At 34.9% G+C, this 25,661-nt stretch overlaps 2 protein-coding genes across 2 annotated transcripts; one reads left to right on the top strand and one right to left on the bottom strand.

The window, feature by feature from the left end:
- Window positions 1-4,980: 4,980 nt before the first annotated feature.
- LOC143540194 (auxin-responsive protein IAA1-like) lies at window positions 4,981-8,487 on the bottom strand. Its single transcript, XM_077033322.1, has 4 exons — window positions 8,328-8,487; window positions 6,518-6,719; window positions 5,195-5,427; window positions 4,981-5,120 (listed from the first exon to the last, which is right to left on the bottom strand). The coding sequence occupies exons 1-4, from the start codon at window positions 8,485-8,487 to the stop codon at window positions 4,981-4,983; spliced, it is 735 nt and encodes a 244-aa protein (XP_076889437.1).
- Window positions 8,488-14,987: 6,500 nt separating this feature from the next.
- LOC143540217 (peroxisome biogenesis protein 2-like) lies at window positions 14,988-19,007 on the top strand. Its single transcript, XM_077033339.1, has 8 exons — window positions 14,988-15,170; window positions 16,521-16,634; window positions 16,739-16,892; window positions 17,012-17,148; window positions 17,259-17,359; window positions 17,447-17,564; window positions 17,660-17,836; window positions 18,727-19,007. Exons 1-8 carry the CDS (start codon window positions 15,036-15,038, stop codon window positions 18,835-18,837), a joined length of 1,047 nt encoding a protein of 348 aa, XP_076889454.1. The 5' UTR covers window positions 14,988-15,035; the 3' UTR covers window positions 18,838-19,007.
- Window positions 19,008-25,661: the final 6,654 nt, after the last annotated feature.

Raw genomic sequence — 25,661 nt, 5'->3', positions numbered from 1 at the left:
GGGTATAAAGTTGGTTTATATGGAGTATGCTTTTACTCCTAAGGCTAATTCAGTGGGTGTTGTGACAGTTGAGGAAATAGAAAATGGAATAAGACGTACGTGTGATGGAGGATAACAAGGTTACAAAGAAAGCGAAAGCAATGAGTGTGAAGAGTAGATCCGTGGTAGTGGAGGATGGGGTTTGTCATATGTCTATTAGCAGGATTATTCAAGATTTTGTAAGAAACATAATGTCACACCCCGACTAGCACAATGCGGAAGCGTAAAACGGGAATGTAACAGACACCTCTGATATCAATACATTGTTTATAAAGAAACATTACAAACTAATTTACAATATATTACATTTCTTTGTTCTATCATTGTTTAACAGTCTAAGCGATACAAACAAAACTAGTTCGTTAACTATACATTCTTACTAATAACGCCCTTGCTTCTATTCACATAGCATCAACCACACACTTCAGGCAAGTAACAGATCACCCAATCATTCCGATTTAGGTACACCTGAAAAGCAGTTTAAAACGGGTCAACTACTAGAGTTGGTGAGTTTCACGAGTTTCAAGAAAACAGTAATGAGTGTTCACAAGTCAACACTTGTAATTATGAAATAAGTATGTATGTATGTAAATGATGTATGTGATGTAATTATGTTAAGCTACAGTGAAGCCTGGACTGTTCGTGCTGCGTGCCTCCATTTCCCACGCTCAATCAACCACTGTGGCTCCCCTTCCGCCCACAACATGCCCCGGTAGCTATGTCTAACACTACATAGCCTGTATGTTTAAATATGGTCATGTGCAAACGGTGCTATGTGACACGGCAACCAGGCCGATTCCGTTTGGGTTTGTCAAACCAATAGTACTGTTCACAAGCCACCGGCTCGAAGTTAATCACTGTGATTGTGGGGACTTTCGTGTGTTAGCACTTAGATAATTCACATCATCACATGTTTCAGATAAGTATATAGATATAAGCAAACATGCTTTTCACCCAAAAAGTTCGTAAAACAGTTTAAAAGTGGGGTCATGAAACTCACGGTTTTGTAGATATTCCGTACTGTATCAACTCGTGGTTTGTTCAGTCCGCTATCAGTGGTTCCTATAATTAATATTATAATAATATTAATATTTTAATATTATTATAATCTCAATACTAAACTGGGTTGTATAACTAATCTGGGTGTAGCTGGAACGCCCAGAAAGTGGCAATAGGCTTAGGTTGTGATGTTGTTCAATGTCTAATACTTAAAACTGAACTTGGCTCAGATTCCTGTTTTCCCAGCTGGACCAAGTTGTTCGTTTACGCGTTCAGAAAACAGTTATGGGAAAATAAGCTTGGGTAAATGTATTGATTAATAAAATGATTAAGTTATAAAGAAAGATCACATACTAGGGTCCCGGATTAGCCACGGGGCCCGTTTCCGCTTATTCAGTTTGATTTGAGAAGAAACGCGCACAATCCACCCGGATTGTCCAGGTTTCTCATAGAAAAGTTCATTTTCACTTAACTAGTCCAAAAATATGATTTTTGATCACTCTTGGTGTTTTGATATTCCCGCAGATTCACTAGTCGCGAACTTGCCGGTTTTTATAAAAACTGAATTTGTTTAATATTCAGATTAGCATAATTAATTAATAGTTAATCATTAAATTATGAAAATTTAACCACTTATCAATTAAAATATGTAGATTTTTATAAAAATATTTCTGGAATTTATTTATTGATTTATTAATTTATAAAAATTCATTTTATCAGCTATATTTCGTCTGAAAATCGTCCGTTTACCCCAAACAATTTCCAAAAATTCCTGAATACTCAAATCATGTCCCAAAACAACCTGTATCAATTCCAGAATGTAAAAATCTCGTGCGATATTCTTTTCGGCCCAAATTCGGCTGTAAAAATTCACACGAACGCAAATAAACAAAACACCTTTAAACTTCTCCAAATGATCCCAAAATTCATATGTAACCAAAATACATCAAATCTGAGTTCCCAGAAAAATTTCATAATTTTTGAAGTATTTTAGCTATTTTTCCCAAATAAACGTCCCAATTCGGTAATAAATTCGCCAAATATTCTCGGATGGTCGAAAAATTACCAAATTTAAACAGAGACTCATTGACATGGTCCCTGATGTCCCTGAAAAATTTCAAGTCCTAAAAATATGCACATCACAACCTTAACCTAAATAGCCCGTAAGCGAGTGTTTCGGCATTACCTCAGCGGGTTTGGCTCGTTTCCGACCTTTTAATCAAGTTTTCAGGTTGTTGTGCTTCTAAGAAAGCTAGGTACAAGTCCTATATCACAAACCAAGCAATATTTCATCAACATAACAGTCCTTAAGTTAGGGTTTCGGCTAGTGCACAAAAATGAACTTTTGAACCGTAAAAACGTCGTTTCAACCCTTTAATCCGTGTTTATGGCCAAAAAAATTATCAAAACAGGTTCCTTACCATGTGTATGATCAAAACATGTTTATGGACCATTTTTAGGATTTTTACACGGTTAGGAATGATTTTTAGTAACCAAGACATGTTTTTATGGTATTAAACAAGTTCAAACAAGTAAAAAAATCTACTTATTTAAGCTCTTACCTTAGGGTTTTGGAAGTTTTATGGCTGAAACAGAAGGGGTGTCCAGAGTTTTCCAAGAAATGATGTTAAAATGGCTTGAACCTAGTTTAAATGTGAAAGAATAAACAAGGGGGGAGGCTGCTGATTGCGATCGGACCATCATAGGCCCACCTTGGGCCATTTTGGCCCAAGTTTCTGATTTCTCAAGCCCAAATACGAAAAGACCGGTCCAAATTTAGTTCGGGTTCGGTTTTTGGCGCGAAAAACTTATCGGGTGCGTTAAACAACGCGAAAACGAGTGTTTTTCGGCTAGTTTTTTGTAAAATTATAAAAACATACTATATGTTTGTAAAAATCAAATATATTTTCACGGATCGCTTAAAACATTTCAAATAAGTGTTTGGTAAGTCTTTTTCGGCTTAACGGATGATACAATGCTTGGTTTGTAACTATCTTTCGCGTTTAATTCTATGGCGGGTGGTTAAACGAGCATGTTTTCGTTTAACTTGTTTGCTATCAAACTAAGACCATATTTCTAATAATTTAGCTTGTATAGATCGTATGTCACTTATAAATGGCCCCCCGAGATATCTGGGTCATAACCCGACCCGTTCGGTTAATCGTTCGCTTGTTACGCAAAAGGCGTTTATTTGCTTAATCAGTAAATACGTACTGAGGTGTACCTTGTTTTGGCTCAAATGTCACACATAATATCTTGAATTGGACTTTTTCTAAGTTAATTTTGATGGGTCGTTTTCAAATGTTGGTATAACAAGGTGAACCACAAATGTTTATGAGTTATTATTATTATTATTATTATTATTATTATTATTATTATTAACATGTTTGGTGTCGCAAAGCTCTGATTGGGCCACTTTGTGGCATCATATTGGTAGTATTTTTTTTGTGTTTTTTAAGTTTCGGTCGTGATGAACGTAAAGAAAACCTACTGAATGTGAAATTTGTTTTTTGTTCTTTTATTATTATTATTTTTAGTTACGGTACGGTGCTGAACGCGACCGAAACCGATCGAATTTGCGTAGACTCACCGCGTTTTGTTTTAGTTCCAGTACCGTAATGAAATCCGAACGAATGCTGATTTTTGTTTTTTTTAGTTTCGATACCGTAGCAAACATGATGAAAACCGACTGAATTCGTGTAGACTCAACCGCCTCAATGTCTGGGATTGATAACAGTCGGGTTTTATAAATGATCAGGTTTTACCAACCGAAGCTACGCCATTGGTCCACCCCAATTTTTATAATTTTTTGTTCCGGTACAATAACGCACGTAACTGAAACCAATCGAATTCGCGTCAACCTACCGTATCAACGCTTGTGTTTTACCGCTGCCCGTGTTTTACCGACCTGCCTCACGCAACGCGCCGGGTAAAACACTAGTTTTCTACAATGTGCATAAGGGTTGGGCCGTTGGGGTACATTAGAACTGGGCTTTAAGGTTCACCCAATACAGGTCCATAAGAAGCCCAAATTATGGTTCACACAAATTTGAGATGATCATATGTGTTCACTACAATTCTAATGAAACATATTTACATTCAATTAAGCAACAAAAGAAGAATGGAAGAACAACCTATTTACATTTAGCACACAACAGGAAAACCAAACATCTAAACATGTTTCCTTTCCTGTTACGGCTTTTGCCCACATGATAGATTTAATCATCCACTAAAACCGAAAATAAAACAAAGAAATCAAAATATTAAATAACCCTTTTTACCCGTCATATTCCTTTCATATGGTTCTTCCAGTTCTCCGCACACACGTAATTATTAACATACGTTAGCGGTTAACATACCTAGCCCGATTGCTTCTGACCTTTTCATGATTCTTAATCGTTTGCATGAGTATACGAACATCCTGTGAAACCAAAATCATATCCTTTAACGCGAGTTCTTGATAACAAATTGAGTAAACGGCAGTTTTCGTCATTGTGGTTTGTCCAAATATGCAATTTTAGTCAAATAGTTTTAAATTTGCGATTTTCATCCATGTGGTTTCATTTTACTTGCGGTTAAGCTCGAGCACACTAACCCTGTTAAGTCTGGCCGTTCACGTGAGGGGCGGTTTTGTCCTTTTTCTCCCCAAATAAACTCCAACTATAATTCGCAAGCCCCCTCATGTGAGAGGCCGAGGTGTATTTGGAAAAAAAAGGACAAAAATGCCCCTCACGTGAGGGGCACGCTGATGGGTTTAACGGCCAGACTTATCGGGGCTTGCAGGATCGGATTTAATTGCAAGTAAAATGAAACCACGGGGACGAAAATCACAAATTTGAAACTATTGTACTAAAATCGCAGATTTGGACAACCCACATAGACGAAAACTGCAGTATACTCTAAAAAATTAATAAGCTGATTATATGCCTACAATCACACAACTTACTCCCAAGGGACATCGCCAACAAGCATCCAATCACCGTCTTTGTCTTCATATGTTAGCACACATTCATCGCGACGCAAAACATTTTTCAAGTTATTTTCACTTAACCCTTCTTTCGCTCTTATAGAACTACATTGACCTAATCCAAAACACAAGTCAACCATTGAATTAAACTCAAATAAAGTGACATGAATATGATGAACAAGAGTATACCAAGAGTGAAGCAATTGAACATCTTCTCGAGCGTGGTTGAGAGTTGGGTGTAGCTTTTGCAGCTTTTGAGATCAACCTTCCTTAAATATGGAGCACCATCCATGCTAACCTTCACATAAAGACACCCTCCACATCCTGACTTGCCTTCGGCCGCGCCACCATTTTTAGACGAATTAGGGGCCATCGTGTTCTTTCGGAAAGATCGAATTGGTGGCCATCCTACCACTTGAGCCCTGTTAAACATCCCAAACAATGTGCATAAGTGCATTCCTTAAAACAATTCACACAAATTTGAATATGCAATTTATATATAAAGGAGATCTATGCATAACACTAAATATTGCGAAAATATAAAAACAAAATATATACAAAGCGTATATATATGTTTTCAATCTTAAAAATTTTAAAATATAAAAATGCAATATTTATTCCTCCCTCTGAAATTTTTAAAAATAAAACATAGAACAAATCTTGTTTATGTATAACCTACGACTTACACATGCTAGTAAAGGTTAAAAAAAACAAAATACAAAATTAAAAACATATGAAGAAAATATTTTTTTATGTACGTAAGCATAAACATTTGTACGAAAGTACAAAATTTTAAAACTAAAGACAACTTTGTTATTTTGTTCTCACAATAATTAATTCAATGCTACTTCTCCTCACCCTTCTTACATACAACATTAATAATCTTTTAAAATTCTGAACAATTAACCCAAATACGCTCTTAATTCTTTATATGTACAAATAAACAACCATATTATTACTACTATCTAACAAATAAGAAGTTTGGTGTCGCAAGTACTCTATTGGCCACTTGGCAGCACCGAACTGGTCCGTAAATTTGTTTTTTGTATTTTAGTTCAGTCACTGTAACTAATGTAACAAAAACCGACCGAACGGCAATTTTTTAGTTCGGTATCATAACAAAAATGACGGAAACCGACCGAATTTATGTAGACTCGGCGCCTCAATGCCCGGCATGGACAACGGTCGGGTTTTACCAGCGCTCGAATTTTACGACCGAGGCCACCACATTGGTCCACCTCAATTTTTATAATTTTTTTTGCTTTATTTTTTGTTTTAATTCCAGTACAATAACACACGTCACCGAAACCGACCGAATTCTTGTCGACTTACCAGCTCAACGCTTGGGTTTTACTGACCCGCCGGATAAAAAACTAGTTATATATAATGAAAAAAAATTGTAAATGCTAAAAGGAGTTTGATGTTGCACCGGGTAAAAAACTAGTTGTATATAGTTATATATAATGAAAAAAAAAAGTTGTAAATGCTAAAAGGAGTTTGATAAAAACTTACTTATTAGTATCAGAAAACCCTCTTTTAGCTCCTGCAACATTTTTCTTTGTAGGACTGTTTTTGCATGAATTGTTTTCCAAGTCTTGACATAAACCAGGCAACCCGAGTCGTAGTTCGGTGGCTTTGAGGTTAAGAACATTCTTGTTGTCACCTTGGGATGCATTAGTGGAAGATTTAGAGGTTGAAGAAGCTTCTGATAAGCCTATATAATCATGTTCAAGTGGCAAAGACATAAGTGAAAGTGAAGGTTTTGGAAGATTGAAGAAATAGTGGAAATGGTTGGAGTGATTGAAGATGAAGAGTGAGAGGAGAATGTGTGAATAGAAGCATGTTTGTTCACATTTTATATATAGTATTTCTTATTGTATTTGTTTGCTTGGATTGGTTTTAATTGTATTGTCTTTTTAAATAATAATATAAAGATGAGTGAAATACGGTTTTTGTTCATGTGATTTGTCTAAATATGCGGTTTTAGTTCAATAGTTTTATATCTGTGATTTTCGTCCTTGTGGTTTCATTTCACTTGCAATTAAACACGACCCCACTAACCCCGTTAAGTTTGGTTGTTAAACCCATCAACGTGCTCCTCACGTGAGGGGCAGTTTTGTCTACCCAACCCTAATTCGCAGGCCCCCTCACGTGAGGGGCTAAGGTGTATTTGGGAACAAAAAAGGACAAAATTGCCCCTCACGTGAGAGATACGCTGATGGATTTAACGACCAGACTTAACGGGGTTAGTGAGGTCGGGTTTAATTGCAAGTGAAATGAAACCACAAGGACGAAAGTCGAAGATTTGAAACTATTGGACTAAAACCGCATATTTGGACAAACGTCATGGACAAAAACCATAGTTTACTCTATAAAGATTTTATGATATCTTTTTTTAACGACAAAGAATCTCATATGTATGGAAACCTATCCTTTCAGGATTATGTCCAATGTCAACTCCTCGATCGGCTGAAACCGATCCCCCTGATGCAGGGAAATCCGAATGGAATCTGTAAATCCTCACACCCATGTATGAAGATTTTATGATATCTCATGTATTTAATAATAACTCCAAATTATATCGAAGCAGTATCAAGTTCTAGACGTTCAACAGGAATATCTGGTGTTATACAAATCAATAGTTCAATATACTACCCACACATCAATAAATCATACAGGTAGTATGATATTTTCATCATTCCAATTTGGTTGTATAACCCTATGAATCTAGTTATAAGCAAATGGCACCAGGTACCGGTACTAAATTTTTAATAAAATCGGTGTTGGGAAACTCGGGATCAATACCGATACTGGTATTTACCGAATTTTTACTTGCGGTACTGGCACCGAACCGAGCATTAAACGGTACCAAGTTTTTAAGAAAATCAGGATCGGAAATTCGGGATCGATGTCAATCGGTACTTGTATGCAATGGCGCAGCTTTGTTGGGGCCAGGGGGTGCCCCGACCCCTACCGTGTTTCCGGTCGGTAGTGTATATTTTCCGATATTCGGCCGAAAATTTTTATAGGTATTGAGCTCGGCCCCCGGGATTGTTTTTATACGTATTGAGCCCGGCCCCCAAAAATAATTTCTCCATAGAATAATACCGGTTCCCACTGATTTTATTTTATAATAAACCCAACATTTGATTTTATTTTATATAAAGTCTGTTTGTTATTATAATTTACTTTTTTAAAGAAATCCCAAACTTTAAGGGCTTGTATTGTAAATATGCTAAAGTTTTTAAATCAATAAAATATATCAAATAACAAGTGATGGTTTGAATTAGGGTTTTGCACTTCTGCCTTCGCTCTTATGCACACGTCTCCAGACTCCATCGGCAATCCAAACGTCCGTCAAAAGGTGAAACGGCAATAGCTGCAGCCTGCAACGATCGTCCACAGCCGCCAGCGCCAGCCGATATGCCACCTCTTCGGCTCTTCTCGCCACCAACGCTGACCGGAATACCGGAGCCCGACATCCGTAACCGGTAATACTTAGTTTGGGTTAAAATAGGGTCGATTTTGTATAAACTCAGAGTCAAATTAGGTTAAAATTACTAAATTAGGTTTGAATCATACTGTTGCTTTTTTATGAACTGAGAACTCGATTTGTATGGTACATTTGATTCAGAGTCCATAATCAATTAATTCAAAGATCTAAAAGGTCGTCGGGCTGCTTTATAATTCTTCAATCAGGTACTCATTCTCAGATCGTCTTAAATATTTTAGGTCTTTCGTTGTTGAAAAACTATGTATTCGTTTTTTTGTAAGAACGGTCCTTTGAATGAATGAAGAAAAATTAGTTATTTAGATTTTATATTGTTTGACCCGACCCAAACCGAACCGCCGACTCGAAAATTTTTATATTGTTTGACTTTGATCGACTCAAACCGAACCGCTGACCCAAAAATTTTTTGATCCATAACTTCGGCCCCCCCGATAATTTTGCTCAAACTTTGCCACTGCTTGTATGGTACCAAACTCGTCCCTATATGAATCATATGATCTGCTAGAGTACTAGATCTGACAAAAACGTTCTACAAGCCTATATAAAATAAAAGAAAGGTGTTATACGAACAATTATACGTTTTCATAAAACTTTATTGAAACCGGTTGATTTGAAAGTAATGTATTACATACAAGGTTATACGGTTGTACGGTGTGAAAGTCTGCTTTATACCACTCAAATGATGTGGTGAAGGTAACACGCATGTAGTCTGCAAAAGTTATATAGGCCGTATAACTTCATATAATTTGTATGATGTATAGATGTACTGATATACAAATTATGATGTGCTCCTATTACCAATGTTTATGGATGAAAATTGAGTTATTTGAGCATGTTTGGGATTGATGTTGAAAAATGCTTATTGGTTTATTGGTGTTTTCAAAAACACAAAAATCTTTCTTATTTTAGCCTTTTGAAATGGTTAAAAAACAGTTTTTCAAAAGCTTCAAATCTTGGTTTTTCTAAATGACTTTTTAAAATAATCAATAAGCCAATAAGCATTTTTCTAACTCAATCCCAAACATGCTCTATCCTAGTCATCATGGGTATTTTGCTACATTCATTATCCAAATTTAAGACTATCCGCAACACTAACAAGCATCTGATAAAGACTATTATATTACCCATTGCTTTGTTATCAATTTATCAGTTAATTAACGACATTCAATTTAATATTGTCAGTATTTTAGTATTAAAAAACATTGACCATAACATAAACATACTTAAAATCATCTAAGCTTTAGTTTGGAGGGAGTCTGGTAAAAAGGATTAAAGAATGAGAAAATGAAAATGGATCGCACGCAATAAATAAACTTGATACAACCACTAACTTAGTCTAGCAGAAAAGGTGTATGCCTAACAACTAAACGGTGTTGGCTCTTAGTCTTACTTGAGATATGGTGTGACATAGGTGGAAAAACAATTAGCTGTAAAAAATTTTTTGTCACTAACGAAAATTAATAACTAAAGAAAAAAATTTAACCTAAAACAACATACTCTACGACCATATGTAGTGGATGCTCGGAACACTGCCCCAAGGGGCACTACGAGAGTGTTTTTGGCTTTGGGCGTTTTAGTGAAAGCGCCGGTGGGCAAAGCTTGGTCTAGTTATTCAACTCACCCCGACCAATCATTATCTTTTAATGTTTTTAAATTAACTAAAAATATCAAAAAACATTAAGGGTCTGTTTGGTATAAGGTAATGGAATGAACATGGGAATGGAATGGACAACGGAATGGAATGGGGAAAGGAATGAAATAAATCATTATCATTTCATTGTCTTGTTTGGTTACCACACATGAATGAAATAAATCATAACTTTATTATTATTTTTTTGTTTAAATATTAAACCATACACACATAATATTTTTGTCAATTAATGGAACGGTAATACATAATACGATATAATAATTATTATAATTTAATAATATAACAAAATAATAATGATTATAATAAAAATAATTATTATTATTATTATTGTTGTTGTTGATCATTTTTCATTCCATTCCTTTAAGAAATGAAAGAAAAAAACAAATTTTACTATGAAATCAAAAATGCTATATATGGAAGGAATTGCATTCCTTAGGAATGATTCATTTCATTGATAAATGACAACCAAACTTGTTTATTTCATTTATTTTGAACTATCCATTTCATTCCACCTATCATTACTTCATACCAAACACTACCTAAGTATACAATCATTGATGGGTGCTTTATCCACTACATCATTTTTATGTATCGTAATCCTTTGATGAGGTGACTACTACATGTCGCATAATGGTCTAATCTCTTAGATTTAAAAGGCAACTTAAAAAAATCTTTAAACTAACTTGTTGAGTTGTTTCTTGCCACTATTCGGGTCAACTCGCTTATTAAGCGATTAGTATTTGTAATGACATATTTCACAAACAATCTGTATTAATCAACCTAAAATCTTATTGGTTCCTGTCGTGTAAGAAATTGTCGCACCTTAAAGGAGAACAATACGTTAAATGCTGGGTTACACAAATACACATGTTATATAGTCTTTTAAGATATTCTGTTATTAAGAATGTTATTCGAATTTAGGCTAAAACTTAATGATAATATTATTAGGTCATACAAATAACAAGTATATAAAAATCAACTTATACCATACCAAAATAATGAAATATAACACATAAAATGGGGTCCATTTTCTCTGTGAATGTTATTTATGTAGAAAAAATTATTTCTGACATCAAACAAATTATTTTTCTAGTACAGTTTCATCACTTTTTGTTGGTCCATGCAATAGCCACCGACAGGTCACTGCAACCCCTTCACGTATTATCATTTTCGTGTACTTCAAATATCTAGAAATAAGATTTGTACGATTTAACTGGTATCTGTATTCGTTTTTATATGTGTTTAATATTACTATCATTCGGTTTCGGTATTTTTAGTGTACCGGTGATCAATTGGTATTGAATCGAACAAGATCGGGACACTGTTTGGTATTTATTGTATATGGTTTTACTCGTTTTCGGTATTGATAATGTGCCTGTTCGGATACGTGTACGGTACTTATCTCATTCGTATCGAAACTAACCGATAGTCGAATCGAAAAAGACACAACTAACCGGATCGAATGGTTTAGGGCGAGTTTTCAAAATTTATATATCTTTTTCTTTTAAAATCTTATTTATTGGTTCATTTGCCATTAAAAGTCTTTATATTTTATTTATTTCAGACTTTATACTTTTTAACATCACAAATTCACACCAAAGGTTAAATCAGTTTCATACTCTGTAGTAAATTAGTTATTTATACACATACATGTATAATTTTAAAAGTTTTTATTTTCTCTAATATGGTCCGATCATTACTCAGTTTGACTACCAGGAGAACCAAATAATAAAAATATTATTCTTTCATGTAAAACTATTTTCGCATTAAATTATTTTTTTAAACGATCAGCTTATTCACCTAGACTCCTATCATCATCGGGTTTTATTGAAATTAAATGATTGGAGCAGAAATCGGACCTGCGTCATTTGAAGACACCAGGTCCGCCTAAACTAAGCCTGGTTCAATTGAAATACCATCTTAGTACTTCATCAGTCCAACATCAACTCACTGCATTATTATTATTATTATTATTAATATTATTATTATTAATATTATTATTATTATTAAAATAAAATGAACAACAAAAGGACAACAGTAGATCAGGATGCTGTCCCCGTGAGGATGTTGATTATGTCCATCGAAAATAACAAATATATAATCTAATTAAATTTGAGTTAAAAGGGAGAGGCAGGTAGCTGACGGTGCCGAAAATTTTTTCAGGTGGTGCATTACTTTTAGAATCAGATATAAAAAACTTCGGATCAGTTAGTTTCGGGTCGGTTTGATGGTTCGGGCAAAGCTCATTAAAAACTAGCAAACTAACAAATTAAAACTAAAATTTAACAAATAACTTAACAATTAACAAGAACAACTAACATTTAACAAATGAATCTAAACCAGTGTTTCAAAAACCGGTATGAACCGGCCGGTTCAACCAGTATTACCGGATTTTGTATGGATGCCCGGTATTTTAAGCCCGGTTTTATTGGGCGGTTTACTAGATCTTTGAACCGCCGGTTTTTTCCAAAATACCGGTTTGAACCATCAAACCGGTTTTAGCCCAATATTTTTTAGCTGCTGTGTTGCGGGCTTGTGGCCCATTTTTTTTAACTGTTAATCTAGCCAACATAAGGATTATAGTCAGAAGAGTAAACAACGATTCCATCTCCCATTACAATCAACTGATAGAGCAAAATCCAAGGTAAAATTCTAAATCCTTGTTTAATAATTATATTTGTATGCTTGATCGATCAATGATAGAGCATTACAATTGAGATTCCATCATTCCCATTATAATAATTTTGTATGCTTGATCGTTGATCAATAACAGGAAAAACTGATTTATTAATAGTCTATAATTAAGATACTCATGCTCAATAAAGATATTTATTAATGGTTTATTCATGATTTATTATGAACATATGATGCTCTTGTGATGATGCTACTCTTCTAGATGGAAAAAACATCATTTAGAGTCTAAGTATTTTGAGTTATTTAACATATATGCATACAACATTTTGATATCATAAATCTATTGCGTACCTTTATTTTAAAAGAACTTTATTTCAAAAACAAGTATTTTTGTATTATTTTAGAATATGGATTAATTCTTGGATTATATTTTATAATGGAATCGTATATTTTTGGGTTATATTTGAGTTAAAGTTGCATTTATATAAAATTATAGGGTAAACTATACAACCCGGTTGAACCTTCCGGTACAACCCGGTTCAACCGGTTGTACCATTTTTTAGTCAAATCCGGTACGCATAAAATACCGGTTTTTAAAACATTGATCTAAACTTACCTTCACAGTGGGAGGATTCGAGGAAGAGTAGCAAGGTAGGAGGAAGGAGCAACGGACCAACAGTGGTGTGTGGTCATCCGGAAAAGCAGCAGTGGTAGTCGGGGACGACGGTACGGCGGTGGTCGACTCTTAACAGCGGTGGTCTGGTAGTGGTGTGCCGTGTGCATCAACGAAATATGAAGAGGGAAGAAAGGCATGCGTTTGTGTAACCGTGCGTGTTTTATAAAACCCAAAAATTGATATGAGGTTGAATTAAAAAAAAAAAGTCAAAAATTTCGTTTGGTGCATAGAATCAAACCTATGACTTCCAGCTTACAAAACCAACAACTTACCAGCTAGACCAGCGCGCATATTGTAAATAAGATGGTTCACTCTAATATTTTTTATATATCAGTACACTAATTTCGAAACTCGAATGGTTCCCAAAAACCACTCATTTGTTAGCTAGATCCGCGGTTGGCTGGCAGCATTTTTGTAATATATCTAATACATAATATAAATATTATGAAAAAGTTGTCCGAAACTATTTCGCCATGCATTTGACTATTTGAGAGTGGACATAAGTGGTTGAGTGCAATGATTTTAGCCATTGACCGAACCCGGTTCGGCCTGTGGACCACTCTTGTCCTGTACTCACTTTTGCTAGTCGGCTTATGTGAGCCCATTATAAACTGAAAAATTCAATGTAGCATTATTTGACGAAAATTATATCTTTTAAATTCCAACAATTTTCTTTTTTTCTTTTCTTTTACTTTTTAGTAAAATAACAATAAAAGTATTCTAAAGTCTTGTGTTGGTTTAATAGGCGGGATATGAATAATATCACGTAGATTATGAATCAACCTACAATACGGTCGGGTCGGTTTAGTTATTTTCCGGTCTGGCTGTGCTAGAAATTTTGGGTCGGACCGAAATCTGCACATCCTTAGTTGGTCGAAAAGTTCGGTCCTGGATTTATATCACATTAGGTTATCGGGTGGATCCCAGGTTATCTTGTTAGAAAAACCGTTAAAACTGAAACCCGATAGTAGAAAGTCGGATTTGGTGACGTTCTCGGCGATGGAGACGGAGTTAGTTATCTTTTGCTCCGATGGCTTCGTACTTGCATTTTACATGGACGAAATGAGTGACCTGAGATGCCAAATCACAAGCTTTCAACTATCAACTTTGTTCCATGGCCATCAAAGAAGCGTATGAATAATCCATGAACGCATGAGAAGAATGTTTTTTTTAAGAGATGAAGGAAAAATTATAAAGAGACTGGACGAGTCTCCTTTTCTCCATTGGTAAAATAAAGTTAAAAAGTGAAAGTAATAATATATACATAAGTAATAACTAGTGTGTATGTGATGCTTTTTGATGTTAAGTAAAAAGTAAAAATCTATTAATTATCATCATTGCAATGACTTTGGAAATCAGAAAAATACACGCGCATAACTTTGAAAAATGGTTTGTGAAGTGTGCCAGAAAAATACACGCGCATATACGATTTCGGTCCTTTTCTATCTACCGGAGCACCAAGACCGATGACACCCGATACCCGAAGTGAGTCAAGCGGGCCGACCTCAAATCTACCGTTTCTGTTTAATTAATTAAATTTGTATGCAAAAACCGGACGATGAGAGAAACCCTAGCTTCCACGTCATCATCATCGACGGCGGCGTCCGGCGGCACTCCGCCGGTTGAAGCCGCGTGGATTAATGCTTACGAACGGTTATCGCCTCGTTGGCAATCATCTGCTCTGTCTCAACAGGTAACGTTCCTGTAATTAATTAATATTAATCGTTTTCCGAGTTATTTAGGGTTGGCACTGTGTACTGTGTTATGTAGTGTTTATGTGATTATTAATATGGAGATTGATGTTTAGTATTCGCTAATCGTTATTAATATGGAGATTGATGTTTAGGAGTGTAAGCTAGACTCAGCTAGTCTTGAGCTCGGCGAGTTCTGACTTACGAGAGTGAGCTCAGCTGGTTTCGAGCTCTTATTTTAAAGCTCAAGCTCGACTTGCGACTCGTTTTCTCAAGCTTGTGCTCGGCCTGTTTATTATTTTATAAGTTATATACATTTTTTAGTTATCTTATTATGTAGTGTTTATGTGATTATGAATATGGAGATTGATGTTTAGTATTGAGATTATGAGTTTTGGATTTGTGAGTTTGGATTGTATAGTGAGTTTATTTTGATTTTGGTTTTAGGTTATGGAAATTAGGGTTCCGAAATGTACCTGTAACTTAGTAGGGGTGAAAGTGAGCTGAGCACGAGCTTGGCTAGTTCTGACTTATGAGAGCTCGAGCTGGAGCTTAGCTTGGCTTGTTTGAAGCTCATATTTTAAAGCTAGTGTTTCAGCTCGTGAGTCGTTTTCTCAAGCTCAAACTTGGCTCATTCTGATTATGAGAGCTTGAGCTTGCTTGTTTTGAGCTCTTATTCTAAAGCTAGAGCTCGCCTCATGAGTTATTTTCAAGCTCGAGCTCGGCTTGTTTTGACTTATGGGAGCTTGTTGCTTGAGCTCACTTGTTTCGAGCTTGGATCGTGAATTGTTTTCTCAAGCTCAAGCTAGGCTCGTTTATTATTTTTTAATTTACATACATTTTTAATTACTAAAATATAGTTTAAGAAAAACCTTAAATGAGCTTGAGCTCGGCTCGAGCGCGTGTGCAATACGTTAAACGAGCCAAAGCCGAGCTCGGCTATGCAGCGTGAAATTAATACATAGAACTATAGAAGCCCCAAGAGTTAAAACTTAAAAATACGCAAGGCTCGGACTCGGGCTCAATAACCAAACGGACTTTCTTTGAGGCTCGGGTTCGATAAGGCCTGGCTTGTTTCGATCTTTTTATTGATCCGATCTTGAGTAGCTCGTAAGCGGCTCGGCTTGTTTGCACCTCTACCTGGAGGTTGTTTGTGATTTGATTTTGCAAGTTTTTAATACTGTTGTTGTTAAGAGTAGTCCATGAATACATATTTTGATTTAGGTCAGGATCAATTTGGCAATTTGACTCTTTTTTCACATATCATCATCTAAGTATGATTTCTCATTATAGAATACTTTCTTAATTTAATGGTTTGGATTGAATGAGTTCATTTGCTTGTATCTTTGTAGTCTGCAATTCCAATTGCAATATCCAGAGTTAACCAGGTGGATGCAGGAAGGCTTGATATAGAAATGTCAGCCATGCTGAAAGAACAAATGGTCAAGGTCTTCTCTGTAATGAAGGTACATCACAGAATTACATATATCTCTATGATCACTTTTTCAAAAGTAAGCAGTTAATGGTTTTTTTAGAGGTTAATTTGCTACAACTGTCTTTTTGGGATTAGCCAGGATTATTATTTCAATATGAAGCAGAACTTGATGCTTTTCTTGAGTTTCTTATCTGGAGGTTCTCAATTTGGGTTGATAAACCTACTCCCGGAAACGCTCTCATGAATCTGAGATATAGAGATGAACGTGCCACATTTACGAGAGGAAAAAGTAAGAGGTTTTAACTTTTAATTATACCATTTATGTTTGAAACTTTAGGTTAAGTAGTAAAGCTTAACTGTAACGCCTATAAACTATACCTTACGGTTTCTGTTAATGTTAAATTACAGTTAGGACAGGGTTAGAGGGACCCGGGCTTACTGTTTATCAGAAGTTATGGTATTGTATTGCGACAGTTGGTGGTCAGTATATCTGGACGCGTTTGCAGTCCTTTTCTGCTTTTCGTCAATGGGGTGATTCTGAACAGGTATCTTGCATTCAATCGTTATACTTTACCTCAAATCATAGGTTTCTAATGATGGAATTGAAGAAATGAGTTAATAATATCGTCTTTTTGGTTGTTTGTTTACTGAACAGAGGACACTAGCGCGCCGAGCATGGCTTGTAGTACAACGTGTTGAAGGGTTTTATAAAGCTGCATCTTTTGTTAACTTGCTTGTGTTTCTTTTCACAGGACGGTATGTTATATTGTCAGGTTAATATGTTATATCCAATTTTGTTTCTTACTTTCTTTACTGATTTTTGATATTATATGCTAAATACAGGTACAGGAATCTAATTAAGAGGGTTTTACAAGCAAGGCTTGTTTATGGGAGTCCTCATATGAACCGTGCTGTTAGTTTTGAGTATATGAATCGGCAGTTAGTTTGGAATGAATTCTCGGTAAACTTTGTTCTTATTTGATCATCATATCATCCGTTCAAGTACATGTAAAGAAACGCTATGTATACTTATCTTTTATTTTTATTGTTCTGCAGGAAATGTTGCTGTTGCTTCTGCCCCTTTTGAATTCGTCTTCTATGAAGAATTTTTTGAGTCCATTTTCAAAGGATAAATCTTCAGGTTCAAGTGGAGATGAGACACTATGCCCCATTTGTCAGACCAATCCAACAACGGTCTATCTTGCTCTTCCTTGCCAGCACAGGTCAGCTTTCGTTATCCAGTCTATGTATTTTTGGTTCTCGCCCAAGTAAAATGACTAGAATACCCATAACATCACCAAGCTCTTTATTTCTTCTTGCTTTTTTGTACTTAAATTCATGAATTCTAAAGTGCTCGCAAACACTCTTACCACAAATTTCAGAATTCCCTAAATTAAATTCATACTTATTTCTTTAGAACCTCATTCCACTTCTATTTTCTCTGGAATCTGTCACCAAACTTTTAAACGAGATTCTGCCAATCTAAGTTATAATTTTAAACCCTAAATTACGAAGTTCATACCTTTACAGCATTGTTAGGATTTCGATTTTCTGAATTTCAAAGACCAATGAAGGTTAATCGGCTCTAGCTAAGCTAAGCATTTCTTAGTTTGTGAATTTATTGTAAAGACCTTTGAAATTTGTATTGTATACACGAGGGATGAATTTGAGTTTTCAAAAATATTCAAGAAGAAGAAATGTAGAGATTGAGGATAATTTGGTCATTTTATTTGGACAGGACCTAACGTGCAAGCAAACCAAACAATAGAAGTAGGAAGTAGTTCTGTAAATAGCTTAGACGAGGGACAATATCAATAATTTTCACTATACCTAAGAGACGAATTTTGTAATTTACTCGTTTTAGTGTGCCGGTTATAATTACTGCGTTCGTATCATTCCCATGAGAGGTTCGAGGGAATTTAGTAATGAAATCCATGGTTGTCATTTGCCACTTCCATATGGATTAGTTCTAGTTGCTATAATAAGCATAAGGCGGATGACTTCTAGTTTTATACATCATAAATACATTTTGCGTAGTTTTAGACCATATTTATTTAAGCTGATGTAAAATAATCACGGTTACAATTTTAGCTGACGATAGTGATGGTTTTGTGACCGACAAGTACTGTTATTACTGTCTTAGAACAAGGTGTGCTGCAACTCCATCGTTCCGGTGCTCCAGATGCAGTGAACCCGTTGTTGCAATGCAACGGCATGGTGGCTCCGTTCCTTAACACTGTCAAGAATCATTAGTCTGTAAGATCGGTGGCACAATATGGGTTTTATATTTAATCAGGAACTAATATTCCTTTGAAAAGTAAAGAAAACAAATCAATTTAGATCAAAATAATTAAATCAATTGTTTTAAGTGGGTGTTTGGACATATATTTTGAAAGTGATAGTGATGTTTTTATTACATTAATAGCCGTGTTCGAGCTCAAGTTTCAGCTCCGTTTTGTATTTGAGCAGAGCCGAACCGGCTCATTTAAAATTGAGTTTGGCTCGTTTTGTATTTCTGACACATACATTAGTAAAAAATAATTAAATCATAATTAGAAGAATCATATTATGTTAAATAGAGATTCTACTATTATATCAGTCTGTTCCTTAGGTGTTTAGTTTTATAAATCCTAGCTACATGCCTAATGCTTTTCTTTATTACCGGCGTTTTGATTTCGCGCCTCTGCGGTAAGCCATTAGGCCTATCAATCACCAATACCCGAGTTCATTCCCTTAGATGGAGTTTCAACCGTCCATTATTCGTGGACGCTTGACGGGAGGCTTGTGATGCTACATAACATAGGTTTACTAAACCACCATATCTGTTAGGTTGGCCCTTGGGTTCCTACTGCAATCTTTTCGGGTTTTATTTCCCGGGCGGCTCTGGCTTGGGTTTGACCGAAACACATCTAGGGGTGCAAACGAGCCGAGCCCGAGGGCTCGTTTAACTTACACAGAGCTCGAGCTCGGCTCGTTTCGAGCTCTATTTTCAAAGCTCGAGCTTGGCTCGTGAGTAGATTTTCAAGCTCGGGCTCGGCTCGCTTATTATTTATCAATTATTTTTGTATAATTATAATTATTTTTGTATAATTATAGTTATTTTTATATATATTTTTTTCTATTATAATTTTATGTATAAAAATATATATTATTTAGTTATGTTTATTTATTTTTTCATAACATTTTATAAATTAATTAATAATTATTAAATATATGTTTTAAAAAATTACATAAATGACAGACTCGTTTAGGCTCGGGCTCGTTTATTAAACGAGCTTACTTTTAGGCTAGAGCTCAGGCTCGGGGTCGATTCAGCTCAGCTCGATCGAGCTTTTTAACGAGCCGATCTCGAGTAGCTCGGCTCGTTTGCACCCGTAAACACATCCAGAAAATTAAATGTCATATAGCCTATACACCATTTAAACAACATTTAAACAATAGTAACTTTTATTAGTAGCTTAAAGACCTATATTCCAACATCAAATATTTTTATTAAGAGCTTGCTCTAATTAATATCATCATAATCAGGAAGTTTAGGATGAACATGTCTCGGCTGAGGATTCATCGTCAAGTCAAGATGGTACTTAGCCGCCCTCTCATTCAACTCCACCACCAGCTTCTGCAAACACTCCATCAGATCCAGTTTTGCATGTGGCAAATAACCCGTCTTTCGCCACAGCTTGTTCTTCACAAATGGTTCTTCTACAACCTTTTCATCGTCCCACTTTCCGACATTTAGACAATCATTCGAAACATCCCTTTTCTTTTTATTGCCAACATGTTTAGGGCTTCCACTTGTTTCAACATCATCGTTTATCGTTTCTTGAACGTTAACCATCCAGCCTTTTTTCCAGTCATCATCGTCATTCGGTTCATCTTCTTCCCAATCATTGTTTATCGTTTCTTGAACGATAACCATCCATCCGTTCTTCTGGTCAGTCATACCAGGTTCATTGTCTTGATAATCACCGACAGTTCTCGACCATTCCACACCATGTTCTTGAGCTATTTCGTGCATGAATCGAATTCTCATCTCCTTCGTCGGACAGCCTGGGTTCAACATATCAATAAACTGAAAGACAACATGATTTTCATTCAGTTTAATATCAAAAACATGTTTTTTTGAAGTATGTTTAAACAAGAACCGACCTCTTTGTTTACGAAAGATTCAAGCGAGTTTCCATATCGTTTGGAAACCAACCTTCTAAGTTCATACAGTTCCGGCAGATCACCAAGTCTTGCAGCTGCATACATCAAAGACGAGACCGCTTCCTTGCGTTCACGTGGGCACCCGTCGTTCATTGCTGCAACTTGGTTTGATATGAGTGTGCAATATCGTTCAACTAATTCATACGCCAGTGATCTATTCTCGTCGACATATAGCCTCTCGACCTGTTTTCATCGAATAATAAGAACCGAAAACTTAAAAATCATAAACTCATATACTAACCCTTCCAAAGGCATCAGAATCATGACCGGTTCTCAGGAGCTCAACGATATCACTCCGGAAATGCTTCTGCATTGAACTTCGTCTGCTCTTTATCGTCTAGATTCGCATCAACGTCCCCTTGATGATCATTTTCCTGCACAAGAAAAATATTGAAAACAGGAAAATTAAAACATAAAATCAAATAATATAAGTACTTACATTTTCAAAAAAAAAAAAATAAACAAATAAAAATAAAATAAGTACTTACATTTTCTTGTGAAATTTGAGTTTGCACCATGCTTCAGACATTTTTGTGAACAACTTCATATTGATAACTTGATATGATAGCTGCAGGCTAGAAATTACAGTCACAAATTGATCTGTAAATACAAATAAACAAGTATACTATTTATAATGATTTAATATTTTCTGTATGATACTTAAAGATCACTTAAATATTACTTTTAATTGCCAAGAGTCACAATATTTTTTCACTTTTTGTAAAAATTTGTAAGAATTTTTTTTTGACAGATAAAGATCACTTAAATATTACTTGTAATATTGCCAAGAGTAACAATATTTTTTTTACTTTCTGTAAAAATATGCAAGAATTTTTTTATTGAGTGATAAAGATCACTTAGATATTACTTGTAATTGCCAAGAATCATAATATTTTTACACTTTTGTAAAATTTGTAAGATTTTTTTTTAGTCATAAAGATCACTTAAATATTACTTAAGAAAACATAATTATGTTAATTTGCTTAGATAATAATGTGTTTTTAACTTGCATCGAAATAGATGGCAATCAGGCAATAGGTTGTGATGCTAGCCTCTTTTGGATTGTAATACCAAATTTTTTATAAACTACATTGATTGTTCTTAGAGTTATAATATTACTTGTAATTGACAAAAGTGACAACATTTTTTTACTTTTTGTAAAAATGTGTAGTATTTTTGAGATATCACTTAATAAACTTAGTTTGTTTCAAGGGGAATTTTTTATTTTATTTTGAAAGTATACTCAATATGTAAGAATTTGCTTTTTCTTTTTTTGAGATATCACTCAATAAACTCTAATCTGTTTTAAAGGTAAAATATATATTTTTATCTTGAGAGTACTAATCTTATCACCTAAGATAACCGAATATTTTTGTAACATATACATTCTAAAGTGTTTAATCTATTGCAATAATATATATTCTTTTCTAAACTTATGAAATTGCATATTTCCCAAATCATAATTGAGTTGAAAAGTATTGTATTAAAAACTTAACATATATGTAATTAAAAACTTATGTTTTAAGAAAATATATGTAATTTAAGAAGTTTAGAAAGAGAGATAAGAAATTCACTCTATCTTATCTATCTTAATACATGATCACTTAAACCGAAAATAATTTTCATGCATTCTTAAAACGCATATTATTATTATTATTATTATTATAAGGGCTAATAACATATATGTTGGCCCAGACGGATCAAACAATTAGATCAAACGAACAAACAAACACGAGATATTAGGGTAACAACCCTCGACTCTGTTCATATAATCAAACGAACTTAACAAACGAACATCACGAACATAACAAACTTACATGGAGAAAAGACTCCTCTTGACTCTCACAAATAAATCTAATAATCTAGACTCTATTTATAGACCTACTAAACTTGCTCTACAAGACAAACCTAACTTGGGAAACAAGCCAAACTTATTCTAGAATAATCCATAATATTCTTACCATACTTAAACAAATATTAATATCAAACTTAACAAAACAAACCCTCAACTTTATTAATAATTCAAGATTATTCTTTATTCACCCCCTTAATCTTGAATTGTTCCTCTTCTCGCTTTTATTCCTTCTTTTCAGCTGACCATAACATACTTGCTTCACCGATTCCTCAAACTTAGCATTAGTTCCTTCCGTGCTTAACTTTAAAGCAACATTGCTACTTTCTTTCTCAACTTGACTCTTCTCATCAATTCGTTCTTTACCAATACTTTCACGAACTCCAAACAAATCATTTGGAATCGTTCCAAACCGAATATCCTTCACTTTCATAATCGGTTTCACATCATAATTTACTTTCTTTTCAACTTCAAAGTTGTTAGGATTACAACATACCTGAAGCTTGATGTTGTACGTCCTATTCAGATTTCTCTGAATCTTCATCAACAATCTCTCTTTCTGATCATATAGCTTCAATATCCCATTGGCTATTTCAATCTTACATCCTTCTTCATCCAACTGACCCAAGCTAAGAAGATTGGTCTTCAACTTAGGCATATAGAAAACATCACAAAACGTTTTCTTTTCACCAGTCTTACTTACCACAGTCACATTACCTTTACCTTTACTTTCAATCTCGGATCCATCACCAAACTTCACTTGACCCGAAAATCGTTCATCCAAGGTAGTAAAAAACTCTTTCTTTCCTGACATATGATGACTTGCACCATTGTTTAAGTACCATGTTCCTTCATTCTTTTCATCCTTTTCAAACACACAAGGGATAACCCTCTCTTCATTCAAACTTACTCTCTTTATTGAACAAACTGTCATGAACAAAGAAGGATCAACATCTTCTTTCTTTGTCAAATTCGTTTCTTCTTTCCCTTTGTTTGGTTCTTTACATTCATTCGAGTAGTGCCCAATCTTATCACAGTTGTAGCACGTTACATACTTCCTCCTATCTTGCCATTCTCCCGGGTTCCTTTTCCGGTATTCAACCCGTTCATCATTCTCACGTTCATCATTCCATCTTGGATTCCCTCTTCCTCGTCCATTATATCTTCCACGGCCTCTACCACGTACTCAGTAGTTTTCAACTTTCTTTTCGGTTTGGGTGAACATGAGCTGACTTTGGGATGAACTTTCATTCACATCCTTAAACTTGTTTCTTTCTTCATATGCTTTTAAACGTCCAACCACATCTTCAAACACCATTGTTTCTATGTCCGCGAGTAGCTCCATCGAAGAAACAACAGGTAAATATTTATTCGGCATAGAGTTCAAGAATTTTCTTACCAAAACCTCTTCTTCAAGTACCGCTCCCAAGCTCTTGTATTTTGACTGTACTCCACCCAATTTCGCTGCATAATCATCAATACTTTCTGTCTCCCCCATCTTCAATCCATCTAACTCTGCTCTTAGCATTTGAACACGAGCTTTCTGAGTTATTTCTGCACCAAGATAACGAACTCTTAACACTTCCCAAACATCTTTCGGTTTTGAATATTTGGCCATCACGTCTTCAGGTAGGGTTTGGAAGATGACACCCAACGCCATAAACTTCTTTCTTTCTTCAATTCCTACACCCTTTTCTTTATCAATCGCATCATGCAAACCGTTCGCACCCAAAATAATTTTCACCATAACCGACCATGACGCGTAGTTGGTCGAAGTTAACTTCGGTACTTGTAACACAAAACCACCTATTGATTATTTCATTGTTCCTGAGCTCCTTTCTTTATCACTAGCCATGACCAAATCACCACGAACTTTTCTTTTTTGATTACAAACAAACTTGCACCAGACCGGCTTGATTCTTGTTAATTAATCGAACTAAACTTGTTTGTTACCTTTTTTTTTCTTCGATCAAATCTATGTATGGGATTCCTTTTATTTTATCTCCACTAAAAACAAAATAAAATTAATCAACTTCTTGTTTTCTTCTTGACTTTTGATGCACAACTCACAATCAAATAACGAGGGCAGTATATGATCTCGAACACACACAACAAACAATTATACTATCTTCGCAAAAGACAAAAAAACTTTACTTTTTTTCTTTAAGTTCAAAGTAACCACCGCTGATCACTTCAAACAAATCTTTCTTTCAATTTCCGATCGACTTCACTTTCTCACTACGATCAAACTCTTGTTATGATCAGCAGCTATCTTCGAACCTCGTTACGAGCTTGATATAGCTCTGATACCAATTGCTGGCCCAGACGGATCAAACAATTAGATCAAACGAACAAACAAACAAACACGAGATATTGGGGTAACAACCCTCAACTCTTTTCATATAATCAAACGAACATCACGAACATAACAAACTTACATGGAGAAGAGACTCATCTTGACTCTCACAAATAAATCTAATAATCTAGACTCTATTTATAGACCTACTAAACTTGCTCTCCAAGACATACCTAACTTGAGAAACAAGCCAAACTTATTCTAGAATAATCTATAATATTCTTACCATACTTAAACAAATATTAATATCAAACTTAACAAAACAAACCCTCAACTTTATTAATAATTCAAGATTATCCTTTAATATAAAGGCTTAATATATATTTATGGATGGGTAATATTATCATGAATTTTACTATCATCTTAAAAATGTTAACAACTTCAAAAAAATAAAATAAAAAATTCGTTCAAGTAGACAAACCATCAAAACCGAGCTGTTAAACAACCAAACCGGTAAGTCTGTCAGTCCGACCTGACCCTACCTAGACAGCTTATTTTGTTGTTTCCAAAACGTAGTTATCACTTTGGTTCATAACTTTTGTGGAAACTAATCAACGGGACCAAAAACAACTAATAAAAGATGTATACTAATTTTTCGGGGGATTTTATTTTTCATCTGCTGGCTTATTTTATTTTATTTC

This window comes from Bidens hawaiensis, unplaced genomic scaffold, assembly GCF_021521415.1.
Source record: "Bidens hawaiensis isolate Kalapana, Puna unplaced genomic scaffold, B.hawaiensis_p1.1 tig00012182_1, whole genome shotgun sequence".
Taxonomy (NCBI): Eukaryota; Viridiplantae; Streptophyta; class Magnoliopsida; order Asterales; family Asteraceae; genus Bidens; species Bidens hawaiensis.
The sequence above is the reverse complement of the archived record's forward strand: the minus strand, read 5'-3'. Positions and strand labels throughout refer to the sequence as shown.

Coding starts and splice junctions, on each gene's coding strand:
- LOC143540194 (XM_077033322.1), bottom strand. CDS start 8,487: ATGTCGGGCTCCGGTATTCCGGTCAGCGTTGGTGGCGAGAAGAGCCGA. Junction 5,428..6,517: donor GGGTTTTCTGATACTAATAA/GTAAGTTTTTAT, acceptor GATGTTTAACAG/GGCTCAAGTGGTAGGATGGC. Junction 5,121..5,194: donor GTTCAATTGCTTCACTCTTG/GTATACTCTTGT, acceptor GTTTTGGATTAG/GTCAATGTAGTTCTATAAGA.
- LOC143540217 (XM_077033339.1), top strand. CDS start 15,036: ATGAGAGAAACCCTAGCTTCCACGTCATCATCATCGACGGCGGCGTCC. Junction 17,360..17,446: donor GTGTTTCTTTTCACAGGACG/GTATGTTATATT, acceptor TGCTAAATACAG/GTACAGGAATCTAATTAAGA. Junction 17,565..17,659: donor TAGTTTGGAATGAATTCTCG/GTAAACTTTGTT, acceptor ATTGTTCTGCAG/GAAATGTTGCTGTTGCTTCT.